The following is a 25,857-nucleotide window of genomic DNA, read 5'->3' as shown; positions in this document are numbered from 1 at the left end:
TAGTATATAGTAGTTTGGGAAAGCACACATTCAGCAGTAGTTGAGCTTTGAGGCAAGAGACATTAAATAATATTCTTATAACAACATGCGGATGGATACATGAAAACATCATGGCTGCCAGCCAAGTGAATATATGTGGCATCAGATATACAACTCCCACCCTGGATTCAAAAAGCCATAGAGCTCCTATCTGGTGAGCTAAATGCCTGAGGTATAAACACATGCACCGGTGCCGGAAGTTTTTCCCTCAGTAGTATCCATAGGGGACCAGCTCTGGCGTCCTCTGGAGTGGCATGTGTATGCGCCAGTATAAAGAGCGTTGCTGGCTCCCCCCTCCCTCAGTTCCTTCTTGCCGCAACACTGACAGAGGGGAAGGAGGATGGGTCATGGAATGGACATGAGTAACACATCTCAAAGAACAACAGTTACGAAAGGTAACCATCTTTTTAACTTTAAGGGCTTGCTCATGACCATTACATTGTAGGTGACTCCCAAGCAGTATCATCGAAGGCGGGTTCAGAGTTCAGGGACGCGTTGATTGCAATACAGCTCTGCCAAATCCAGCATCATCTCTGGCTTGCTGGGTGATGACGTAATGCGTTGTGAACGTGTGTACTGAAGACCACATCGGGGCCCTGCAGATGTCCTGGATAGGGACGTGTGCCAGGAAAGCTGCCGAAGACACCTGAGTCCTAGTTGAGTGAGCCTTCACTATCTGTGGAGGCCCAACCTGCGCCATCTCGTAACAAGTACGGATTCAGGCGGTGATCCAATTCAAAATCCTCTGAGAGGACACCGGAAGGCCCTTCATCCTGTCAGCTATTGCGATAAAGAGCTCAGTCAATCTGCGAAAGGGCTTCGTGCGCTCCAGGTAGAACGCCAGGGTGCGCCTGACATCTAGAGTGTGTAGCCACCTCTCCTCATTGGTCATGTGAGGCTTTGGACAGAACACCAAGAGGAAGATATCCTGGTTGACATGGAAGCGTGACACCACTTTTGGCAGAAAGGCTGGATGAGGCTGCAGCTGGACCTTGTCCTTATAGAATATCGTGTATGGGGGCTCCGAAGTGATGGCTTTAATTTCGGAGACACGTCTCGCCAAGGTAATAGCTACAAGGAATGCAACCTTCCACGATGAGTGGGAAAGGGAACAAGAAGCCATAGGCTCAAAGGGCGGACAAGTGAGCCTAGAGAGGACCAGGTTGAGGTCCCATCGGGGAACCGGGTCCCAGACCGGAGGAAAGAGTCTTTCAAGGCCTTTCAGGAACCTGATTGACATCTCATGCAAGAACACCAATCTACCCTGGATGCAAGGATGGAAGGCCATTATGGCAGCCAGGTGCACCTTGATCAAAGAGAAGCGAGGCCCTGGTGCTTTAAGTGAAGCAGGTAATCCAGGATGGACTGCAGAGACGACTGGGTTGGGGAGATATTCCACTCCAATGCCCAAGCAGGAGAAACGCTTCCACTTTGTCAGGCAAGTTGCTCCAATGGAGGGCTTTCTGCTCTCCAAGAGAGCCTGCTGTACCTGACTACAGTAGGCTTGTTTCTCTGGATTCAGCCACACAGCATCCAAGCTGTGAGGTGAAGAGGTTCGGTTCGGGTGCAGGAATCTACCACGATCCTGTGAGAGTAGGTCTGGGCGGCTGGGAAGTGGCCATGGGGCTGCTACAACCAGGTGATTGAGCATGCCGAACCAATGCTGGTAAGGCCATGCTGGGGCAATCATAATGAACTGTGCCTTGTCCCTCTTGATCTTTAGGAGGACTTTGCTGATGAGTGGAACTGGCGGGGAGGTGTACATCAGGTCTCCTGACCATGACAGAAGAAAGGCATTGGATAAGAGAGCCTCTGACGAGGCCTTGGAGAGAACAAAACTGATGACACTTTCTATTCTGTCTGGTGGCGAATGGGTCCACTCGGGGAGTTCCCCACTTCTGAAAGAGCATTCTGACAACCTACAAGTGAAGGGACCACTCGTGATGAGAGAAGGACCTGCTGAGGTGATCCACCAGCATGTTCCTGACGCCGGGGAGGTGTGAGGCTTCCAAGTGGATTGCATGCCAGATGCAGAAGTCCCACAGATGGACTTCCTGGCACAGAGCTGACAATCAAGCTCCCCTCTGCCTGTTGACATAGAACATGGAGGCTGCGTTGTCCGTCAACACCTGCACTGCCCGGAAAGTTGGGGATGGAAGACACTGCAAGCCAGGCAGATGGCTCTGAGCTCCCTAATGTTTATATGCAACGCAAGCTCCTTTCGAGACCATAACCCTTGAATCTGCAGTGTACCAAGATGCCCAAGGTCAGATGCATCTGAAATTAGGAAGACCGTGAGTCGCAGGCTCGCGAACGGTACACCTTCCACCACCTGAATCAGGTTGGACCACCAATGCAGAGAGGTAAGTATCCATGGAGGGATCGTGATGACCTTGTCTAGGTGATGTCTGGCCGGGGAGTGGACCAACGCCAGACACATCTGGAGGGGATGCACCCTGAGTCTCGCATGTCAGATAATGAACGTGCATGCTGCCATGTGCCCCAAGAGTCTAAGACAGACCTGGGCAGTGGTGTGAGGGTGTGCGGTGACGCTGGCAATCAGATCTGACATTGCCCTGAACCTGGCCTCTGGCAGGAACGCTCTGGCTCAGGTAGAGTCGAGCACCACTCCAATAAACTCTATCCGTTGGACCAGGATCACCGTTGATTTTTGTTAGTTTATCAACAGGCCCAGAGCTTGACAAGTGGCTCACAATGTCTCGACGTTGCGCTGGACCTGGACCCGGACCCTGGAGCAGCCCTTGATGAGCCAGTCATTGATGAATGGATAGATCTGGATACCCTGACATCTGAGGTAGGCCGCCACCACCGACATGCATTTAGTATACACCCTTGGCACCGTTGTTAGGCCAAAAAGGAGCACTGCGAATTGGTAGTGGGGGGTCCCAACTATGAAACGTAGGAACCATGTGTGTCTGTGAAATATCGATATGTGAAAGTAAGTGTCTTTCAGATCGAGGGGCAGCATACCAGTCTCCCAGATCCATGGAAGGAATGATGGAGGCCAAGGAGACCATGCAGAACTTCAACTTCTTGAGATACTGGTTGAGGCTCTGCAGGTCGAAGATAGGGTGTAGACCCCCCTTAGCTTTTAGGATAAAAAAATAGCGGAGTAAAATCCTTTCCCCCTCAAGTGCAGAGGGACTTCCTCCACGGCTCACACCTGCAGAAGGCTCTGTACCTCCTGAGTGAGCAGATGCTCATGAGAAGGGTCCCTGAAGAGGGACGGGGAGGAAGGGTGGAATAAAAATAAACTAGAGGTTATATCCCCCTGCTACTGTGCTGAGGACCCACTGGTCTGATGTGATAGAGGCACAGGCAGGGAGGAAAGGGGACAAACAAACAGTTGGAAAACAACAGGGAAGCAGGATCCAGGACACAGGCTGGAACGTCGCCCTCAAGCTTACCCTCAAAATGCCTGCTTGTTACTCAGCTGGTTACAGGTGGAGCGTGAGTGAGCAGAGGATGCCGGCGCTTATAACCCTTGCCAGCACTTATAGCCCTTGCCCTTCTTGCAGAAGGGCTCTGACCGAGGTCGGGTCCCGAACCTGTGGGGCTCTTGCAGCTTAAACTGCTTCCTCGTCGGCCTCAGCGTGTGAGGGCCCAGGGAGCGCAAGGTAGCTCTAAAGTTTTTCAGGTCATGTAATTTACTGTCTGTCTGTTCTGAAAACAGTGCCAGGCCATCGAATGGGAAGTCCTGGATGGATTGTTGAACCTCCATCGATAGACCCGTTGACTGCAACCAGGGCCTCTTAGAAATGGCCGAAGCCACAGTCCACCGCAACTGAGGCTGCTTGGAGGGCTGCCCTGGCCACAGCTCTGCCCTCATCGAGGATAGCCAGGAATTCCTTCCTGGGTTCCTCTGGCAGCGAATCTGTAAACTTGGGCATGGACTGCCAAATATTAAAATTGTAACAGCCAAGTAAGGCCTGATGGTTGACTACTCTCAGCTGGAGGCTGGACGTAGAATAAATTTTGCTACCAAAGAGATCAAGCCTCTTTGCCTCCTTGTTCTTAGGCATTGATCCCAGTTGGCCCTGTCTAGCGTGCTCATTGGCTGCTGACACAACCAGTGATCTTGGGGCAGGGGGGATATAAAGATACTCATACCCCTTACCGGGGATGTAGTATTTTCTTTCCACCCACTTGGAGATAGCCTCTCCTCCCTGTCCCCTATCTGCCACAGGGCCTTAGTAACTTTCACCACTCCCTTGTGCACCAGCAATGCCACCTTGGAGGGGGCTGCTGCCCTTGGCACATCGAACAGGGAGTCCAAGGGTTCTGCCAGTTCCTCAGCTTCCAGCCCCAGGTTTGAGGCAACCCTCTTCAAAAGCTCCTGGTAGGCCCCGCTATCACCTCATTGGGCGAAGATGAGGAGGCGGCGGCAGGTCTGCCAACTCCGCCAATTCTGCTAGGAGAGCCTCGGCCAAGGCTGGCTGGCCCTAGGGAGCCTGCTCTGACTCCGCGTCCGAGTCAGGGGGTAGGCAGGAGACTGTTGCTGACTGTCTTTCAGATGCCCCCGAGACCGACCTATGCCCCTGCAACCGGTGGGGAAACCCCCAGGGGTTCCATAGATGCCAGGGGTCAGGCCACTGACTCTGGGGCCATGCTGCCACTGGTGGCCCAGAGGGGAATGCCGATGCCCTCGGTGAGTGGCCTTGGCCTACAGGCAGGGTCTCCCCTCCTTGCTGTCCGAGCCCGAAGGAGAGACTTATCTGGGGGATGAGGACAGTACCGAGGCCGCTTACCTACCCTGATCCCGTCAGCTCTGGCCGTGGACCTCCACTGAGGACCTGTACAGGGGTGATGGCTCTCGGTGTTGCGACCCTGGTGACCGGCCGCAGCGTTTGGTGGATTGGCAACAATACCCCGATTGATGCCTCATGTTTAGAGAGCGGTGCCTCTCTGTAAATAGGGAGTGAGAAGACCGATGTGTCAGAGAATGTCGACATGCCCACAGTGAACCGTATCGGTGACGGGGCTCCAGGGACCAACATCTCAACCCTCCGGAAAGATGCCATGAGCTGGGAGAGTGGCTCAGGCACTCCCAGCACCGGGGCTCTGGGGACTGGTGCCGCGTCTCTGCGGGTCTGCGTCAGACCACTGGTGATCGACGCCTAGGACCTGAGAAACGGTGCCTAGAGTCCGGGGACAAACGCCGGGAACTCTGGCAGATAAGCCGACCCGCGTCCGGGGGCTGGTGGTGCTGTTCAGACAAGGGCTGACGGGGAACCCCCTGAGGCAAGGAGCAGTGCCGCACTGATGGAGTCCACTGGAAAGGTCCCAAGGCGGGTTTACTCCTTGAACAGGGCATCTCAGCAGCCGGCGTGGGTGGCACCAGAAAGGACAGTATGTCCTTAGCTGCCTGAAAGGCCTCCGGGATGGTCTTGAAGCAGGCTCGACAGCTCATCGGGAATCGGAGCCTGGCCTCCGTCCGGAGAGGAAGAGCTACCCCGCGCGGGGTCTGCTCCTCTGACTCTCTCCTTCCCTTCATGGGACTCAGAAGATTGCCCCCTCCCGGCCTTTCTTTGCTTTTTAGCCAGTACCGGGGATGGGGATCGGCGCTGGTCGCTGCCAGAGGCGCACTCCGCACTTAGGCCACAGTGCTAGGAGCAGAATCCGATCTCGTCGGCTTCGAGGCCGGTGCGAGGGCTGACTCCATAAGGAGCGCTCGAATACGAATGTTCCGCTCCTTTTTGGTCAGCGGCCTAAAGTTCGTGCAAATCCAACACTTGTCGCTCATGTGGGTTTCCCCTAAACATTTCAGGCAGCTTCTATGGGAATCATTGACTGGCATGGGGTTTTTGCAACAGTCACAAGGTTTGAAGCCCAGGGACCGTGGCATGCCTGTCCCTAGGCTGAGTCCCGTATGGGACTAATTAACTATTTCTAATTTAACACTAAGGGAACTATTAACTATGCAACTTTAAAAAACTATATACAACAAATTAGGAAATCTTGCTGAAGCACTGTCACTGGTGGTAAGGAACTGAGGGAGGGAGGAGCCGGTGGCATCCCTTATACCAGCGCATATGCGCGCCAGTCCAGAGGGTGCCAGAGCCGGTGCCCTACGGATACCACTGAAGGAAAAACTTCTGGCACCAGTGCATATGGCGAGCACACACACCTACAATGGAATGGACGTGAGCAAGCACTTGAAGAACCACCCTTGATTTTGACAACCGACATGCAAGCACAAATGGAAGCAGAACAGACAGCTGAACTTTTAACTCAGCTACCAGAAGATTTTAAAGAATTGGAAATGTTTTACTAACAGATTCCTAAATTCTCTGATACTATTAAGTCTGAACAAAAATTAAGATTTTGTCATTATGTATTACACTGGCTTAGTGCATGTCATCATGTCTCAAGTTGCTGGCCTCTGCACTGGTAGCAGCCTACTACTGAATGTCAGCTAATAAAGTTAATTTTCCAGTTAAGGTGATAGAGACTTGTAGCTTTGGTGCTGATGGTCCCTAAGTTCTATCACAGCTGGCCACCTGTGATGGACCTGATGCCTCAACAGCGTTCATCTAAACAAAGCCTGACTGTAGCTGTCAACAGTACTATTTCAATACTGATCATTTCAGCAAAAAATCCAGCTGCTTGGGAACTGAAGGCAAAACTTGGGTAGGATCCTACCACTTCCAGTTGCCAATCTGACTTCTACACATGACTATGACTTCACTGCAGGATAGGTAAAGAAGAAAAGTTTGGGCTGGGAGAGGAGCAAATGTTTATAAAACTACACATGCAACTTTATATGGAGGGGAAAAAGTACTGAAGCAACATTTCTTTTGTATCTGTTTCCAAGTTTGCTCTCATCAGAGATGGAAATTCTGGATTGCTCTCGGAGGCCAAGTCAGCTTTGTTTCACTTTGTATTGAGAAAGAGAGAATATTAGTCAGCATTACTACATCCTCTGCAGTCTTGCTGCTTAGTTAGAACATCCAACTTAAACACTGTTATATTTTATATATTTAAATACTAATCATAGAACCATAGAGTTAGACGGGACCAGAAGGGTTATCTAGTCTTATCCCCTGCCAAGACGCAGGATTCATCGTGTCTAAACAATGCAAGACATACAGCTATCCAACAATCTTTTGAAAACTTCCAGTGAAGGAGCTTCAACAAACTCCCTAGGCAGTCTGGTCCATTGTCTTACTGTTCTTACAGTTAGGAAGCTTTTCCTGAGATTTAACCTAAATCTGCTATGCTGTAGTTTGAACCCATTGCCTCTTTGTCCTGCCCTCTGTGGCAAGAGAAAACAACATTTCTCCATCTTTTTATGACAGCCTTTCAAATATCTGAAGCTTGCTATCACGTCCCCCCCTTAGTCTCCTCTTTTCCAAACTGAACATACCCAGTTCCTTCAATCTTTGCTCACATGGCTTGCATTCCATCCATTTGATCGTCTTTGTTGCTTGTGTCTGGATCCTTTCCAGCTTCTCTACGTCCTTTCTATACACTGGTGACCAAAACTGGACACAGTACTCCAGCTGAGGCCTAACCAGCGCCGAGTAGAGCGGTACTGTCACCTCCTGTGACTTGCAAGCTATGCCTCTGTTAATGCATCCCAAAACTGCATTTGCTTTTTTTGCCACTCACACTGCTGACTCATGTTGAAGTTGTGATCCACCACAACTCCTAGATCCTTCTCCGCAGTGCTGCTGCCAAGCCAGTTATCCTCCATTCAGCGTTTATGCATTTGCTTTTAATTCCCAAAGTGTAGCACCTTGCCTTTGTTTAATTTTAATTTGTTGTCTACAGCTCAGTTCTCCAATCCCTTTGAATTTTAGCTCTATCCTCCAAAGTGTCTGCAACTCCCCCCCCCCCCAAGCTTTGTGTCATCTGCAAATTTGATCAGTAATAGTAATGCTTGTGGCAGTCTAAATATTCTTTGGACACAAGTTAAGGAATAACAGCTGAAAAGTTGTACAGCTTTCCCCCCGCTGAAACCAGACATCGAAACCCACTTTTTACCTTAAAGATTCAGATAATGGTGTTAAAGTGCCATCCCCCCTGTCTACAACACGGAAGAAATTCAACTGATCTCCTTCCCGGTACACCAAGAAGGTAACTTGTTTGTTGGATGGCCCCTTCTCCCAGACCTCATCTCGACTGGGGTCCATGTATTCAGCCATTTCCCTAATAGGGTCTTCCACAGGAACTATAGGAGAAAACAGAATGAAAAACAGTCTATTTCAACTTTGAAGTCTAATCCCTCAAAGAGGCTGAGGTAGAACACCTCAACCTGCATACTGTGTTTAAAGAAATCTACAGTGATGGTCTGAAAATGTCACTGATGGAACAGTCTTCAGGAAGAAAACAGTAATCTGCACAACTTGAACTGTTCAACCTAAAATGAGTTTTTTCAGCCAGCACTCAAACATAAAACACCTGCATAGATGTAGTTTGAACTCCCTGTGGTTCCAAGTCACTTGTGGGAGTGCATTCAAGAGTCTGAAGCACTCTAGTACTTAGCTCAAGTTCCCACACCTCTCCCTGTTATGTTTATATCTCCACCCTCTAGGGGACTTCAATGACTGCTGGCAGTTAGCCCAGAGGAGCCAATGGAGCCTCCCTGAGTTGACATGTCTAAATGCTGACAGCTATGAGCCTCTAGCTACCTGAGACAGGGTTTTATCACCCAGCTTCACAAGCACCTACATTCCTCCTGTCAGACATATTAAAATCCATATCACAGCTACCTTGCAGTCACTCACTGCTCTTTTAAAAGGAAATTATAGTCACAGGAAGTCCAGTAGCACCTGCTACAACATTTAGGAAAGCTATGGCATGAATGCTTTGACCACATCATTGTGTGCATTATAATAATAATAATAATAATATATGGAGATATACCTATCTCATAGAACTGGAAGGGACCCTGAAAGGTCATCGAGTCCAGCCCCCTGCCTTCACCAGCAGGACCAAGTACTGATTTTGCCCCAGATCCCTAAGTGGCCCCCTCAAGTATTGAACTCACAACCCTGGGTTTAGCAGGCCAATGCTCAAACCACTGAGCTATCCCCTCCCCCCAAACACTTGGGGACAGCTTTGAGGTAGGGTTATTTTTAAAGCTCAGGTGCCAGAAACAGTTGACTGGAATGGTACAAAGCGCAACCTAAAAATGAAGGTGTTTGTTATTATCCCCTATTCATCTGTCTGGCTCTCCTCCCCTTTCCATTACTAGCCCCTCCCTTTGTTGACTCCTCTTATTGAAGCAGACCCCACATCACCAGCAGCAGCTCCAAGCAGAATTCCACATATGGGAAAGGATGGAATGAGATAAATGAGCAGACCATGAGATCCCGCTTAGTTACTGAAGATCTGGCATCAGACCCTGCCTCTTCCTAACTGCCTACAACAGAAGAAGAGAGAAGTCCCGCACACACTGGTGGCTTTGGACAGAAAGCACACCTTTTCCCCCAGCACTGCCATACTTGCATAGGAGATGGGGAGCACGACACAAAAGGGAAAGGCAGACCAAACACAGAGGGGCCTTCAGATGTCCAAGGATGGGATAGAAAGACAGAGGAGAAAAAAAAGTTAGCTGGTTAAGGGTGGAGAATTCTACTAACTAGATTTATAAGTAAAATAAATTAACTAGAACCAATACCTAGAGAGACTGATAGGAAAACCTTAAATATAAACTTCCCCCTAAAATATTTAAATCTCATTTGAAAGTGAGCAGAGGAGATACAAAGACCAATGAAATCAGACCCACTTTGGGGTTTTAAACCTTGATTAATTTTACCATTCTAAAATGAGGAAGAGTGAGGTTAGATTTGATTACTCTAATCTGAATTAGAGAAAATAATCCCAACAGTGCTCACTATGTTTTAAGTATATTGAGCTGAATATTTTTTCTGGCAAAGAGATTAGTTTTTGAGGAATCCTAGCAGAAGCCTGTTAAGTGACTGAAATTTACAACAAACTGCTTTACAGTTTATTTAGAAGGGTGCGACCCATTCTACCTTCAGCTTTGCCAGAGTATGATTAGAGCAAGGAACACCTTTAGAAATAAAGACTAATGTAATTCTCCTATGAAAATAACTCAACCTACAAGCACGCAGTGAAAAGACCAGAGCAGAGTTTTGTAAAACAAGGCATTTTTACAGTTATGTACGATAGATTGTACTTACAGTGACATTGCAACTGAGGTTTCATTATATGAAAGCTCTGTCAGGCAGATTATTTTTAATTGCCTTTGAAAGTTGAACTCATTTAAGCCTGATTAGATGTGAATCCCCTACAAGATGTGTAGAGTTCTCTTCTACAGCGTGCTTTACAAGTGAAAATAGCAAAGGGATTTCCTCACTTTCAGCTTTCATGCCTCTGTGGGTTTTATCACATAACAATGCTTTACCTATCCCAGGCTAGGCTGCGGCCCCATCTGTATGTAGTAATAAGCAAAAGAGGTGTCAGCATGACATGCTTGGGTAACCACTGCTGCAGTTTAAGAGCTGCCATTCACAGGGCACGGAGATTCTGAAGTCATAAGAGAATGTTTGGTGCGATAATTCTCATGCTCAAACTACAATGCTCTTCGACCGCCAAGCTATTTCAGAATATTGCTGAAGGGGGCGTTTGCAAAAAGATCTGGGTGTCCTTGTATATATGCTTTGTGAGCATGAACTGTTTTCCAACCTTGAACCCCAGCTGTCATCTCTTTGGATGAGAGTCACCTAAAAATTGCATTGTCCAACTGTGCTAGGTTCAAAAAGTTTGAAAATTAAAAAGCAAAAACAAATCAGTCCAGGGATCAGCAACGTGTCCGTGGTAAAAATTTTGAGGTCCGTGGTAAATTTTCAAAAAATTGAATGAGTGAATGACATAAAACTCCCATTCCCATGTCCGACACCAAGTACAGTAATTTTGTCAAATGTCCATTGCACAACATGGTGGTGCTGACCCCTGAATCAGTCTATCACATTTCTAGTTCAGAATCAGTATAGAGGCAGTCCTGTGCACGTATTTTCATCAGCATTCAAAGTGCAGTCCATTCATGAAACTATTTGAAGTCGGTAGCTCTACTTTGCTGCCCTTCTCAAAACCCATTCTGCATTTTCAGCAATTAAACTTTATATCCTCCTTTTTGCTTCCCTTTTCGCTAGACTATTAAAAATTGAGAATAGTTTACATGCAAACAAATGATGTGTTGGGTCACGTGAAATGCAGAAGCTGGCAAGGCCACGTGTTGCCAAAATTACTGCCCTACTCTTTCCTTCATGACTAGGGACGCACTACAGAACTTCAGATTATTAGGTAAGGATGGACCTTATTAGGATGACTCCTCTAGAGTTCTGCGCTAATGTAACTCAGCCTGAAAAGTGGATAATAAAACAAAGAGTTAACTTATGTCGGGCTGAGGAAGAACTGCCACTGAAGTAAGCAATGAAGATAATAGAAACAAACAAATCTCAGGGCTCTGAAAAAACAAACCTCTTCATAGGGAAGCTAATGTGATCTCAGAACACAATGGCATGTATTGAAGCAAAGGCTCCCATAATGTCTACACTCCAAATAGCTCTGGATTCCTGATACTACTCTTCTCTTTCCCTTTCTTTCTTTTTTTTTTTTAAAGGTTTTTTTTTTAAAAAAGGCATACTGACTTGAAATATAGCCAATTTTATAAAGTGAGTTAGTAACATGTAGCACCCATGTCCAAGTTCGACAGACTATACACAAGTGTGCTAAATGAAAAAAAGTAAAAATAATAATCTTCTAATAACTTTGCTAATAATAATCTTAGTGTTATAAACATCAGAAGATACATTTTTAGGCAAACATGATTTTTAAGATGTGTCCCTTTACCAACGCATAATATATTTTCACATTTCACGTTACACAATTAGGACATGCAGAATTTAACCATTCCAACAGAATGGAAACTTAGCCATGATAGCAGAGATTTTTCAATGTTAGTTAGGAATTTGGGGATTTCAGTTGGCATCCAACTCCATAAAAGTCTCCTTTGGAAATCCCACCATAACGTGTACATATTATCTATTCCAACTTTTCCAGTTAAATTTATAGATTAATACTTTATTGTATCATTAAATTTATACTGTAAGACATGCAGTTCAGGATGTGTGAGGCAGCCAAGTCAATAGTTTTATTGCAATATTCACTTTTCAAAGTCTAATCCAACTTCACATCAAGAGTTTCCTTTAGGCCAGGGGTCGGCAACCTTTCAGAAGTGGTGTGCCGAATCTTCATTTATTCACTTTAATTTAAGGTTTTGCGTGCCAGTAATACATTTAAACATTTTTAGAAGGTCTCTTTCTATAAGTCTACAATATATAACTAAACTATTGTTGTATGTAAAGTAAATAAGGTTTCTAAAATGTTTAAGAAGCTTCATTTAAAATTAAATTAAAATGCAGAGCCCCCTGGACCAGTGGCCAGGACCCGGGCAGTGTGAGTGCCACTGAAAATCAGCTCGTGTGCCACCTTCGGCACATGTGCCATAGGTTGCCTACGCCTGCTTTAGGCTAATGGGTTTGGGCTAATGGCTTTTAAAAACACAAAATATGACAAATGAAAGATGGGTGAACAGACCCTTATATATTCCTCAAAAATCTTTCAATTCCTTTACAATCAAAGTCCATTCAGCCAAAAAGCTTGACTAAAATACAATGGTCTACAGTTATGAGCATTTGTGTAAGAGTCATTATTAGACTGTCTTGATTCTTCACATGAAACCAACACAAACAAACTTGTACCTACCTCTTCTAGTGTTAATAGGCCCACCTCGCATAGCCAGTACCAGCTTCAAAGTGCAACCTTCTGAAATGCTGCAAATAGTCAACAAAAAAGGTGAAGTTTTGTAGTACTCTCAGTTTTCAATAGTAATAGTTATTATATTTGGAACAGTTAGTTTTCGTTTTATCTTATACTCACTTGTAATCATTCAAGCAATAGTCATCCTCCAACTCCACATTATTCCAAATTAAGTGCTGCTGAGAGACAGGAATACCTTCAAAAAGACAACATTAAAAGTCAGTCAATTAGTATAAAGTCACTGTAGAATCTTCTTCAGAGAGACTAAAAACTGGTTGAGTTTTCCAGCCACACCACTTGCCAGACATTAGGCACGCATTTAAATACATTGCAAGGACTATAACTTAGACTAAAGAGCTACCACCCATAGTTAGGGTTTGTCTACACTGCAAGTTGAGGTGTATTGCAACTCAGGAAGGCACACCCATACTAGCACAGCTTAAGCTACAGCAAATGTGGCCTTACTCAAGGGCTTCCCAAATTCTGCTCCTCAACACTGCTTCTGTGGTATTTCAGTCATCCAGTTCCTACCCCCTGAATCTTGTGCACACACATTGGGTAAATCTATACTTATGGCAGTGTGTAGCGTACAGACACTGAATGCCCTGCTGCTTACACCCTTACTAGCTGTGTAGCCAGTGAGGTATTGCTTAGGTGAGTACAGACATGCCAGAACCCTAGGGTACACACACTACATGGCTTTCTACACACCCAAGCACAGTGCCTCCCACATCTTCACTTTTAGCAGTGTAGTATCCTGCTGCCTCCTTGCCAGCAGAGCCTTTCCCCACCACAGTGAAAGACTCCAGTGGCAGGGAAAAGCAGTGGGGTCCCTGCTGCTCAAGCCTTTCCCAACTGCCTCCCACCTGCCAGAGCCATTCACTGCCTTGTATAGCAACATGCCACAACGTGGACACAGCCTGCCCTTCACTGCTGTGTGTAGCAGCATGTATCCTTCATGCTGCCACCAGTGTAGACAAGGTCTTTGAGCCTTGGCAGCAAGTTAGAATAAGGCTTCTGGCTCTGACCAGTTACGGATACAAAAACTTGTCTGTCAGATCATCCCTTACCTTGGATAATAGCCAATGGCTACACTTCAGTGTTTTAGATAAAGATTGCCCACCCATGGCAGCCCTAGTTAGACCAGGCTTCACCAGTTTATAGTGTTTTTACTTCTGTGTCTGCTAAATCTGAAGTTTCAGATTCCGGTGCAGGATTCACGGCTATGCAAAATTTGCACTGCAAACACTCACAGGTCTGTTTTTTAAATTACAGAAACACTTTACTAGTCTTATGTCTGGTAAAGCTTGTTATTAAACCACACCAACATTTTAGGACAAATTTGACATGACAGCGTATTATTAAAAGGAAACAGGGTTGAAGTGCTGAGAAGCAGCAGTGTACATGAGGTCTGTGTTTTGCACTGGAAATTACAGGAAGTCATGTTTCACTTGCTGGCTAACTTTGTTTTCCCTCCATGTGTATGGACAACTCATTTATAGTTTGACACTCATTTAAAGCAAACTGTACAGAGTTCAGTAATGACCCTTTATACCTTCCTAAAAGGAGAGTGACAGTTTCCAGTCTTGATTTCTTGGGTAGACTCACAACCAGACACAAGTTTGAAAGGAAAAATATTTTTAATCTGCAAGTTATTTAAGATTGAAAGGTAGATAGCCAAAGGCACAAATCACAGTTAGCATGTTTATCGGTCTGCTGGGCCTTTGAATATTAACAAAGTGTCAGGTGGAAGCAATTCTGTCCAAATGACCCACACAAAGTACAGTACATTTTAAGACTTCATTAAAAACATTCTACAAATATAGTAAGTAGAATGAAACTACATGGAAACCACATACTGCCTGCCTGCAGGAGAAGTGGAAACACTAATCTTCACGCTGAGGCACAAGGGTCATGGCACTGGACGCAAAAAGCTAGCACTCTCTAATGCATGCAAATACCTCCCAAAACACAGCAGTGGAGAATCCTTAGCTTTTGCATCTCTGTTGCTCCTTTACATATTCCTTTCCTAGTGGCCTAGTAAGGTGGAAATGTAAAAAATCATACCCATTTTATGGTTTGCGCTCCTCCTGGCACTAGTAAGATTCCTCCATAGGACAATTAACACACTGAGAAAGGGTTACTTGGCCTTATGAATACATTCAGATAAGAATTTATGATGTTTATCCAAATGGCTCTTCATAGCCAAACATTAAAATTACATTGTAGTATGTACACTTCCCTTCATCCTCTGAAACACTGAAAATTGAGTTGTGCTGTGACAGAAGAAATATGGAAGAGGATGCTGTTCTTGCATACAACTGATAAAGTAAAAAGAGAGATGTAATTACTCCTTGGCAGGATCGAGTGATTTAAATCAGGCTGAGGCTGGGGCCTATGGGTGGAATTTTCAAAAACATCTAAGACGTAGAAACACAAGGGTCATGGACTTCAAACTGCAAATCCTGATGGAAGACTATATATGGGCTGGTGAAACATTTCAGCTTTCTTCACTTGAGGCAGTTCAATATACTGTATAGGAGGGTGATACTGATTAACAGCCTGACCATCATAAACTCAGACACCATATTGATAAGCAAATAGACCATGCTGTATTGGTAATGGGGCCATGGACTTGGTCTTTGTCAGCATACAGCAATGTTTTAAGTGTGAAACTTTTTAATAGGAAAAAATAGTAAAATCTGAAATTCTACTTGCAATTAGGAAGCTACAAAACATTCAATTTTAGCAATTTAAGACTATAGAACAGGAAATAAAGAACTAGCAGCATGTAAATGAGTAAAAATGATTTTTTAAATTGATTATTTTAATTCATCCTGCTTCATAGTCAAATTCAGCCATGGGAACATGATGAGTGTGCGTGTTCGTCAATGAAGGCAGATGTGGGTCAGAATCACTATGACCACAAAGAGGAATAACGGAGGGTTACTGTACATAAGCGTTCTCAATCTTTGTAGATCTGGATGAATGAGAAGTTACTAAGTGACCAGTAACATGAACTTTCTAATGATTAGCTCTCTTTATATATAATAGGGTATTTTGCAATTTAAACAGATAGAAGCGCAGTGTTCACAAGAAGCTGACAAAAAGTAGCACGTTTGCCAGGTACAGGCAATTTGTGAGAAATGGATCTTTTCCTTACTATATATTTTTGGCCTACAATAATATCACCAAACAAAAAACTTTATATTATGTTGTAGCTCACATAACGTTTGTTCTTAATAGCTTAATCCTAACATTTCAAATATTTGAAGCAGATCATAAGTTAGTTTCTATTGACCTTTGAATACCTAGTATGAAGGATAACAGAAAAATACAACTCCTGCATTTAACAGTGAAGAAGAGCAATTTTGCTTTTTTGGTGATAAAAGCCTCAAATATTTTATAGTTCATAAGAACCATTTCTACGCAGTTTCAGTAAAACAACAGATACTAAATACACCAAATTACTCCTGGTAATTCTAATGTCTGTATGCTCAATACTCTATTTACTTGTATATTCTAATACTCAAAAGTGAGGGTACAGAATAGTGTAATACACAATATGAGTTCTTTGTAATGTTTGCTTGATAACCTAGAGTACACTACATCAACTGAAAGACACAGTAAGTGACCAAGGATACAACTGGCATCAAATATGTATGATATCCAGTTATGACACCATAGGACCCCAAACTCACCACCTCCACAGATCTCATTATGGAACACTGCACAACGTCTGTGATAAACTGCAGTAAGATACAACTTCCATAACTTCATTTTCGAAGTGATCTTGCCCAGGTGTGTGTAATTTTAACACTATGTTGTTTAAGAGCAGGAAGAATGATTAATGTTGATAACCAAATGCCTTGTAAGATCTGTCTAGTAGTTTGAAAAATATAAGCTGCAAAATATTATGATACAGCACAATGGTTTGGAACAGTAACAACAGATCAGGGTAAGACACAAATACTAGTAAAACTGGGTTGAGCAGAGATGTCAGTGTGATAAAATGACAGAAAGGGTTCCATATATCATGTCAATGACTCTGGATATCAACAAGATGGCTTTTTTTTCTAGCTGCCACCCCTGTAAACTCACCCAGCAAACTGAAAGTCAAGCTGACTTTACTGATTTCCGCATCACCAAAATAAACTGTGAGGGAAGAATCTGGCCCATAGATTTACAAACCTTGCACACTGAGGCTACACAAGTATATCTGAGGAAAGACTTTGGCCCTCAAATTGGAATTTAGTCATCAATTATGTTTGATGCACATATGACAATAGAATCAAGCTCTCAAAATCATAGCACGGCAGTCAACACACCTAGCAAGAGTTGAGAACACAACAGAGCATGAACAGGGCACAAAAGAGCCAGTCGGTATCCGTTCACTGTTGCTACAGGGCCTACTGAACAATTCTGAAGCAGAGCTCACATTTTGGAGCAACTGTCAATTTTTTAAAAATAAATTATGAACTACAGGAAATGTCCCCATAAGGTTATGGGAGGGGTCACTTTTATCCCTTCAACATTAGAAGCTGCCAACATATCTTTACTTCAGCCAGAAAAAAAGGCACGAAATGACAGTAGTGCTGTGCCCATTTGAAATCTGACAAAGTCACATATGATAGAGCAACAAACGCCTTTTCTTCAGCTGGCTATTTAATAATTGGTCATATTTGAAGTCTGCAGCATGAGCAAAAGCAAGTTGGCAAAAACTAGTGAGTCTTCTGTAGTAAAATGGTTTTCAACTTAACAGTCCTGGTTACACAGTCTTTATTGTCTGAATTTGTCATGGTTTTGTCTGCCTTGAAGGGGTGATTTCCAATTACTTTGATAAACTAATAGATCATTTGTTACAAAATGTTCTTTTGCAACAAATGACCTAACTTGAATCCTACGGAATCAGACATGTTTTTTCACTCTTCTTAAGGTGACAGTACTTTTTTTGGTGGGGGATGCTGAAAAGAAAATAATTTTACTGTCTGCAATAACGGAAGCACAGACACACACACTTTTATGCGGTTTCCTATAAATCCTACATTTAAAATGCAAATAAAGTAGTATCCGTTTCTGTAGATTCATATACAAGGAAAGCTGCATTAGGTGTTCTTTTGCAGGATTGTAGTTTACCTTCTATGAGGAGACAAATCTGCATACAGACTCGGAATATAAAACTGCCAATGATCATGAGGATCACACAGAGCCCCCTCGTCCTATGAAGCATGTGACCCTGCTACTGGGCAGTTCTAATCAGTACCGAGCAAGTAGGGCTCAGCTATGTCTCAAGGTTGCATCAGCTCAGCTGGCCAACTGGAGCTCAGGGGAGAGGGTGATAGCAAATTCAGGTCTTACCTCTCTCCAAACATCTACTGCCACTCCAAGTGACAACCTGCTCTGCAAGAGCCAGGGGAGCAATCCAGGTCTTCTCCCCGCCTCTCTGCCCTCAAAAGCATAATTTACATTGCTATACAGAACACTATCATTTTCTCCCCTCTTGGAGCCAGCCTGTCAGACACAGCCCTTGAAGTTCAATCCCATTCTGTCTCACTACATCTTCCAGGTTTCCTTAGTGTACCTGCTTTAACATGCCAGAAACATCTCCTCCACCCCACAACATGTGGATCAGGAAACAGGTTTGTATTTAGTATTGTAACTAAATAGTCTGTTCCCTTTTTTTATTCCACCTTGCATTTTATCACCCCAAATATTCATCTGAAGGTCAATCTATACAACTGGAACTTTCATCATATATTTGCGAAACCCTTCCCCAGGCATGACTATCTGCTGGAAGAAGTCCTTGCAGGATATTAATTGACTTTTTAATATTTACTGTCCCTGATTGAAGATGTTGAGTTGGTAAAGCAATCTTTGCTTTGCCTAGGAGACCCTATCTACACTGGGGAAATGTTTCCAAAAAATGCAAGCCAGTTTTAAACCCTCTTACAGCAAGAGGAGTAGACAAGATTCCAGCAGCCAGAACTACTTTCTACAGCTGATATAAACCCCAACGTAGGCAGTCCCACCATTTGCAGTGGTGAAGCTTGCCTCTGCAAGAAATCAGAGTAAGCTGCAGAGTTCAATCCACTCCCACTGCTTGCTTTTCAACTGAAATCAATTCTGTGACATCACAATAGGTTGCTGTAAAAGTAACTACCAGTTGATTATGACTTTAAGTGGTAAGGAATAAGACTGATGCTGTTTACAAGTAATGCACTTGTGATACAGAATATGAAGAGAACTGGAGGAAACATATTTCTAAAAAGAACATTTATAAAAGGTAGAACCAAAAAAGAGAAAAAATGTTCTGTATTTTGCCTTAAGGAAAGACAACTATGGGCTGAGGGGTGACTTTACAAATGTAAAAGGTTCACTTGCGGGGCCATTAGAGAGACTTGGGTAGGGAATCACTCTCAGTCCAACAGCAACAGAAGAGAACCAATTATTCCAGTCTCCTCAGTGTGTTTTTAGTAAAAGAATTCATATTTACGATTTCATTGTATTGCAGTCCAAAATCTTACCACTTTATGATCACTTTGCTTGCGTTAGTCTGATCTAGATCTACAGAGCGATTTATTGTCACGTCCATGATCAATCAATATGCTGTTTTTTTACATACCCTAGCATTCTACCTTAATATACGATTCCTGCAGGAAGCGAAACTGATGCGGTGGAGGTTGCTGCTGATAGTAGTCCTATTCTGAGGAAGACTGACTAGGACAGCATTTAAATTCTTATGCCATTGCTATCAGAGACAAATGAGGCTCTCTCTTTCACTACAGCATCTCCAAAGTCTCATTCAATGGAACTGTTCTGGGTGAAGCAAGAATCCAGGTTGTCACTGTCTTGAAGATAATCAAGTGTGTTTTGCTAGGGCAAGTTTGAATCTTTGCTTACAAGTTTCCTGTGATTTGCATGGGACAGACTGCATGCATGGGAACAGATCTGCGGCTGAAAGGCATGACCACCACATCAGCTCTGGTTGAGTTTCAAGCAGTTACAAACACAAACTGAGGGTTTAGATGTGCTAGAGGAACTTTGGGCTCTTACCTGTTATCAAAGTTTACCTGTGCTCTTCATACCTGGTAAAATCAGCAGAGAGGTGTTGGGGCTGTTCTCGGTGAGATATCCAGCTTTCTTAAAGCAGACATCAACTATTTCCACGTCCCTAAACCTGCCCAAGAAGGTCAGATTATGAAATAGGGAGTAGGAAAGTGGCTTTGGCAGTATTTGAAATATTCATATTTACTTGGTCCCCATCTGTCTGTTTTCAGGCCTGGTTACAGCGTAGACAATGCACTGGTGTCTCTTGATAATACAGCAACGGACAAAAGAATAGTTCTCTTTGCTAGTTTTTAATTCTGCTAGCAGCATTTGTTATAGTTGACCATTGTTGAGTGCAGATCTTGTAAGGGAATTGTTAACGTCATTCTGGATTTCCCTCACAGAAATCCCAGATTCTGTATTTCCTTCTCAGAGATCCTGACCTACACAATAGTATGGGGTAATTACTTGCCTGTAACTTACATTTACAGTGTAAGATGGGATGTTTCACCATGGCATTCTATTTACATGTACAAGCTGATCAACTGCAAGTCAAGAAAAATTGCCTATCTGCCCCTACACAGCACACTGGGGAGGATCTTGGGGTCTTTTAGCCCCACTCTGGAACACTAAGCCATACAAGTGATTTTCAGAGATGAGCATTGGTGGACTTCTGTGTCTTCCACATTTTTGTGGAGTATATTTATCAGTAATTTAAAGCCTATACAATCAGACCCATTATTCAGAAATGTCAAGCAGTTTACCACTTTCCCACTCTGAGAAATGCAACTCGTAAATCATAAAGTTCTAGTAAGTGGCACTATTTGTAACTATAACACAACCTTTAGTGATAATCAAATTCTCATTGTGATCTTCCCACAAGTTAGATATGCCTAGCGTAATATGCCTATTCGCTAGCCTCCAGATTTTTTCTACAGGAAATTCAAGTTCCTCTTCCTCACCACATTCAAGGACTTCTACAGATTTCCATTTTCCTTACTCTTCCTTCTCCCTACCACCACCAGCTCTGCTCACCTTAATATGCTATTTCCTTCTTCCACTTACAGCTCCAGAACTTTTCCTTACATACTGCCTCCCCTTTTCCTCCTCTTCTTGGAGCAGCTCTCCTGCTCCTGTGCATTAAGCAACTGACTCCTGTCCCCCAAATCCTTTAACTCACTTGATATGGCTAGCATTCTGCCACACATATTTACTCTCCACCACCATACTCGGCCATGATGGGGAAAAACAAACAAACAACCTCATAACAACCTCTCCCTCCACTCATCATGCAACCCGTATCCCCACAGCCTCCACAAGATGTTAAAGAACTTATGAAGTCTAATTAAGGCCCTATCTACATGAAGGAAATTCACATCTGTATAACGACATTGGTGTAGTTACACTGGTAAAAACTCTTAATGTAGACATGCTAAACTGGCACAAAATGGGGCTTAGAGCAGCACAGCTGACTTTGGTACTGGTGCAAATCCTTCTGTATACTGGTGCAAAGCCATTGATTTAGTTGCACCAGTGCAAAGTTTCATGGAGGTAGATTTAATCCTTAGAGTTAGGCCTCCTGGGAATGGGGCCATACTTCACATGGTGCTTTAGATCTAATAGTTAACAATAAGTCCCCATTCACTGAATAAAGTTTTTACATACTGTAGAATAAGATCAGCATCAAAGGTGTTTTAACTTCAACACATGCAGCAACTTTGTCACTTTAAGAAAAAGCAGAGTCCACCTCCTGACTATACCTAGAAACAGTCAGTGAACTATAGGCAAGACAAATCAGCAGCTTCTTCACATTAAAACTCCAATGCTTTAAAACTCTAGTATGTGAACCAAAAAGTTGTGTCTAAGATAATCCTCTGACACAGTGAATAATATCTCCAAATAAGGAGAAATTGTTAAAGTTTTACTAGTGATAAACTGTGCCCTTATAATACCTTAGCAGGATGTACAAAAACAAGAAGGAATAAATTACAGGAAATGTCAGAAGTCTCTTTAAACCAGAGATTACTAAACCATTAGCTACAAACTAATTTATGGACAGCATCACCCAATTACATTAATTCCCTAGCTTGATCTTCAGCACAATTATAATTAAGGGTCATTTGCAAGTTGACTTTTCCTTTAAAATGATATACAATGTGCTGACTTTATAAAGGAGAGAGACAGGTACCTTCCAATCTTTGAATTTTAGCTTTCACAGAAATCACTGTTTCAAAGGGAGCCACTCGCAGCTCAAAGCACGTTCCTGTAAGTGTCTCAATGAAGAGCTCCATAGTTTCATAAAAAGGAAGTTTGTAGTGAAACGGTCCCACGTTATCATCATTGAAGAAAGGAGGTTCTTTCTTGTTGGCCATTACAAAGGATTTACAAATTCCTTGTGTAAAGATTAGTTTGGAAACGTCGCAGACAACTGTGTTCCAGCTTTGAAAACTGGTAACGCGTATTGCTGTTCATGTTTCAAATGTTGCACCTACGGAGAACACAAGGGCAGTTTTAGCAATGGCAGGATGCGCTCTTTGACAAACTAATCGCTCGCTGTTGACTTTTAAACACAAGGAATCATTAAATAAAACGGTGGTTAAAACCCACAAGGCAGACAGCCAGGCGATGAAAGAGAAGTGTAATAAACAGTGCTAATTTAGCAGCACCACCGGAGACAAAGCTTTAGCTCCGGGAGAGGGACGGGGTCACAGCCCCTCCAAGAGGTGTACCTAGCACGTGCCTAGGAAGCGCCAATCCCCCGGGTGCCAGTGTTGACCCCTGCCCCAGCTGAGGAGGGCGGTGCTCGCTCCGCGCACGCGGAACCCCGAGCGGGCTCCTGGCAGCAGGACGAGATCCTGCCTTGAGGGGCGCCCGGGCAGATCGTCTTCTGGGCCCCGCGCCGCCCGGCTCCGTGGGGACTGCGGGGGCCCGCGGGCTGGGCCAGGCAGCGAGAGGCGCCTGCAAACAAAGAAGACAGCGATCGCTGCCGGGCGGCCCCGGGCCCTGCGCAGCGCCCCTGCTCCGGCAGCGAGCTCCCCGCCCCGCCAGGAGAGCGGCCCCGGGGTGTGTGTGTGTGTGTGTGGGGAGCTTGGGGGGGGTCTCACCTGCCGCTACCGCCGGGCCCGCGCGGGGGCCAGCGGGAGACGAGCGCCAGGCCCCGCCCACCGCTCCTCACGGGAACCTGCCGCCGGCCCTGGGCGCCCTCATGGAGGAGCCGCCGCCGGGAGAAGGGGACAGACAGGGAGGGGGAGCCACCCCCTCCGCCTGCGCCGCCGCCGTCGCTCGCTCCCTGAGTCGCCGCCGCGCCTACCTATCCTTTGTGACATCCCCTCCCTCCTAACTCCCACTGACCAATGAGACGGCCGTTCTTACAACTGCTGCCCAATCAGCTCGCCGCAGGGGCGGTGCTTCTGTAACCAGCAGGGGCGGATGTCCACCAGGCCTTAGCGCTTCCTTCCTTCTGCTTGTTGTGGTCGTTACGGGAGGGAGGGGAAGGAAGAGTAGGACCCGGATGCAGCCTCTCCATCGCTAACCGTAATCACGTGACGCCGTTCTAACTTGGCAGCCCCAGGGGCTGATGGGAAATGTAGTTTCAATGGTGCCAGGCTGGGTCGAGCAGCCGTTATATGAGAAATTGATCACTTCCACCTCTCCTCTCCCTTCCCCCCCCCCTTTCTGCAGGTAGTAATTAAGCAATGCCCATACCCAGCTGTTCAGGCAGAGGGCCCTTTGTCATCACACCCTGCTTCATAGGAGAACAGGTACTAGCTGTAACCACGCTACTATAGGGCACTGAACCCTTAGACAGAGGCAGTATCACCCACCCCACCTCTTCAAACAAAAATCAGCATGTGATTTACCAAAAAAAAAAGTTTAGCTCTTTAGTGGTTCAAGCTCTTCTTCACAGGCATGAAAGACTGAGATGGGGGGTGTTGGGACTTGTTTTATTTCAGGCCAAGCACATACTCTTTAATCATAAGAATGAAAGGGACCTTGAGAGGTCATCTAGTCCAGGCCCCCCTGCACTCATAACAGGACTAAGTATTATCTTTCATAGGCCACCCAACACCAGGACCTAGGGCTTTAAGAAAAACATACAAACATAAGTTACAAAGAAAAGGCACAGTAGTGCTAGTCTACCAGCTTTGGGTTGCATTTCATAATTAGAGAGCACGTAGAGCTTGGAAACAGCATTGGTCAATCCAGGGCCTCTCATCCCCTTCTCATTGTGGAATCTACTTTCTCCCATCTTTCAGTGTAGCATCACACTGAGCCATCATCATTAACCACAGAACAGGTGGAGCACAAAACCACTGGCCAAGCTTTCCCAGATGTGGCTTTACTAATGAGGATCGACTGTGAGCTAGACACACGCCATACAGGAGTAAGAGGAAAGTTCTCCCCTGGTGACCACCTTCACGCCTTGGCCGCTCTTCTAGGACTACTAATAAGAGGAATAATTAATGCTCTGAGTGAAGAGTGGGTTTTGTGCTGCATAAGCCTTGCTTCATAGGAAGTGGACCAGGACCCACTCAAATTCACTTCACACATGCTTGAACAGGCAGTAGCAACAACTTTCAACCAGTCGTAAATTGAATTCTAGTTAGCCTGGGACAATCTGTAGTCTGTAACCAACTGAGTTGGTTACACCTAGGAGTTCCAGCTCCCTACTGTACACAAAAGGTAGCTTTTAACCTGTCTAAAGATGTGCCATTTATTGCAAAATGGTTATTCTTAACAGCAGAGGTCAAAAGTTAGTGCTTTTCAGAGAAAGAGATAACATGAGCTTAACTCATACTACACTTCTGTTTGAAAATGTTGGTTCGTAAGACTAGCACATAAAGCAAGTAAAACCAGACGTATTTTGGTAACTGAGGGGTAAAGTAGGGGGCAATACACAACACCAAATATAAAGAGGGGAGGGTAATTTTGGGGGGGGGGAGGTGAGCGGGGGAAGGATAATCCCACTTTTCAGATCTTTGGTGTCTAAAGGCCAAGATTTTCATGTGACCAGTGAGCTTGGTTACCCAACTGGAGACACTTGACAGGAGCTTGAGTTTTAGAAAGTACTGGCCACCTAAAAAGCTAGAGACTTTTGAAATGTGCCTCAGGATGAATACCCACAACCACAAGTCACTTCTGAAAAATCAGGGTCCAACTACGCAACAAAACACTCATGTGCTATTGAGGAAAGCATGGGGTGTAAGAGCATTAGCGATTGGAAGAAATAGGTAAGGGGGCTCCATTATATGTTTGGTATATAGGAGATTGAGAGGCAAATAGGAGATGCATTTAGAGAAGGAACCCCGGTCTGGGCTCTTGTGGATAGGGGTGGCCTCTACATCACAACAGGGGTTTGTCTTATCTCCATCTCACTCAGAACAAAGATACCCTTATTTTGACCCCCATTGTTTGTTTGCAGAAGCAGGCAAATACCCATGTAGGAAGAATGAAAAATCCCCAAGCAACATGGTCCTCTAACAGGAGTCGTGGTGCTCACACCCCCAGGGGAATAAAAACTAGCATAAGCAAGAGGAGAATTGGGTCCCCAAAGTGTGACACAGGTGCTGTCTATTGATATTTTACATAGCATCTGTAACATACATGACCATATAAATATAGCACACTACACGTTGTACTTACGTTTTACAAAATATTCACCCACAAGTCACAAACTCTTAGCAAACTATTCAGAGAAGGTGGCTCTAGCTTATAATGTCTGTCAAAACCAGACATTTTGGAACTGGAAATTAACAGCCTTAAAATAAATTCATGCAAGATCAGCTATACCTCTGAGGCCCCTGGTACAGTGGCCTAGGCCTAGCACTGCCGAACCACGTCCGTTTTCAATAAGATAGTAAACAGCTCACCTCAACCAGGAGAGCCCAGAAACAACAATTGGTTTCTTGGCAGCACAGTTCACCAAAAGAACAAGGCAGGTGTAGTTAGCACCTGTTA

At 44.8% G+C, this 25,857-nt stretch overlaps 1 protein-coding gene across 1 annotated transcript in view; it reads right to left on the bottom strand.

Annotated features, from left to right (window-relative positions):
• ZFAND4 (zinc finger AN1-type containing 4) overlaps positions 1 to 22,271 on the bottom strand; it is a 38,536-nt gene extending 16,265 nt beyond the window's left edge. The window contains exons 1-4 of the mRNA XM_065407814.1: positions 22,088 to 22,271; positions 12,973 to 13,048; positions 12,799 to 12,866; positions 8,047 to 8,233 (exon numbers count right to left, since the gene is read on the bottom strand). Of these exons, the coding sequence (XP_065263886.1) occupies positions 8,047 to 8,233; positions 12,799 to 12,866; positions 12,973 to 13,048; positions 22,088 to 22,271 (515 nt within the window). The remainder of the gene's footprint in view (positions 1 to 8,046; positions 8,234 to 12,798; positions 12,867 to 12,972; positions 13,049 to 22,087) is intronic.
• Between the last annotated feature and the right edge of the window lie 3,586 nt (positions 22,272 to 25,857).

Source organism: Emys orbicularis, chromosome 7 (genome assembly GCF_028017835.1).
Source record: "Emys orbicularis isolate rEmyOrb1 chromosome 7, rEmyOrb1.hap1, whole genome shotgun sequence".
NCBI classification, from domain to species: Eukaryota; Metazoa; Chordata; order Testudines; family Emydidae; genus Emys; species Emys orbicularis.
The sequence above is the reverse complement of the archived record's forward strand: the minus strand, read 5'-3'. Positions and strand labels throughout refer to the sequence as shown.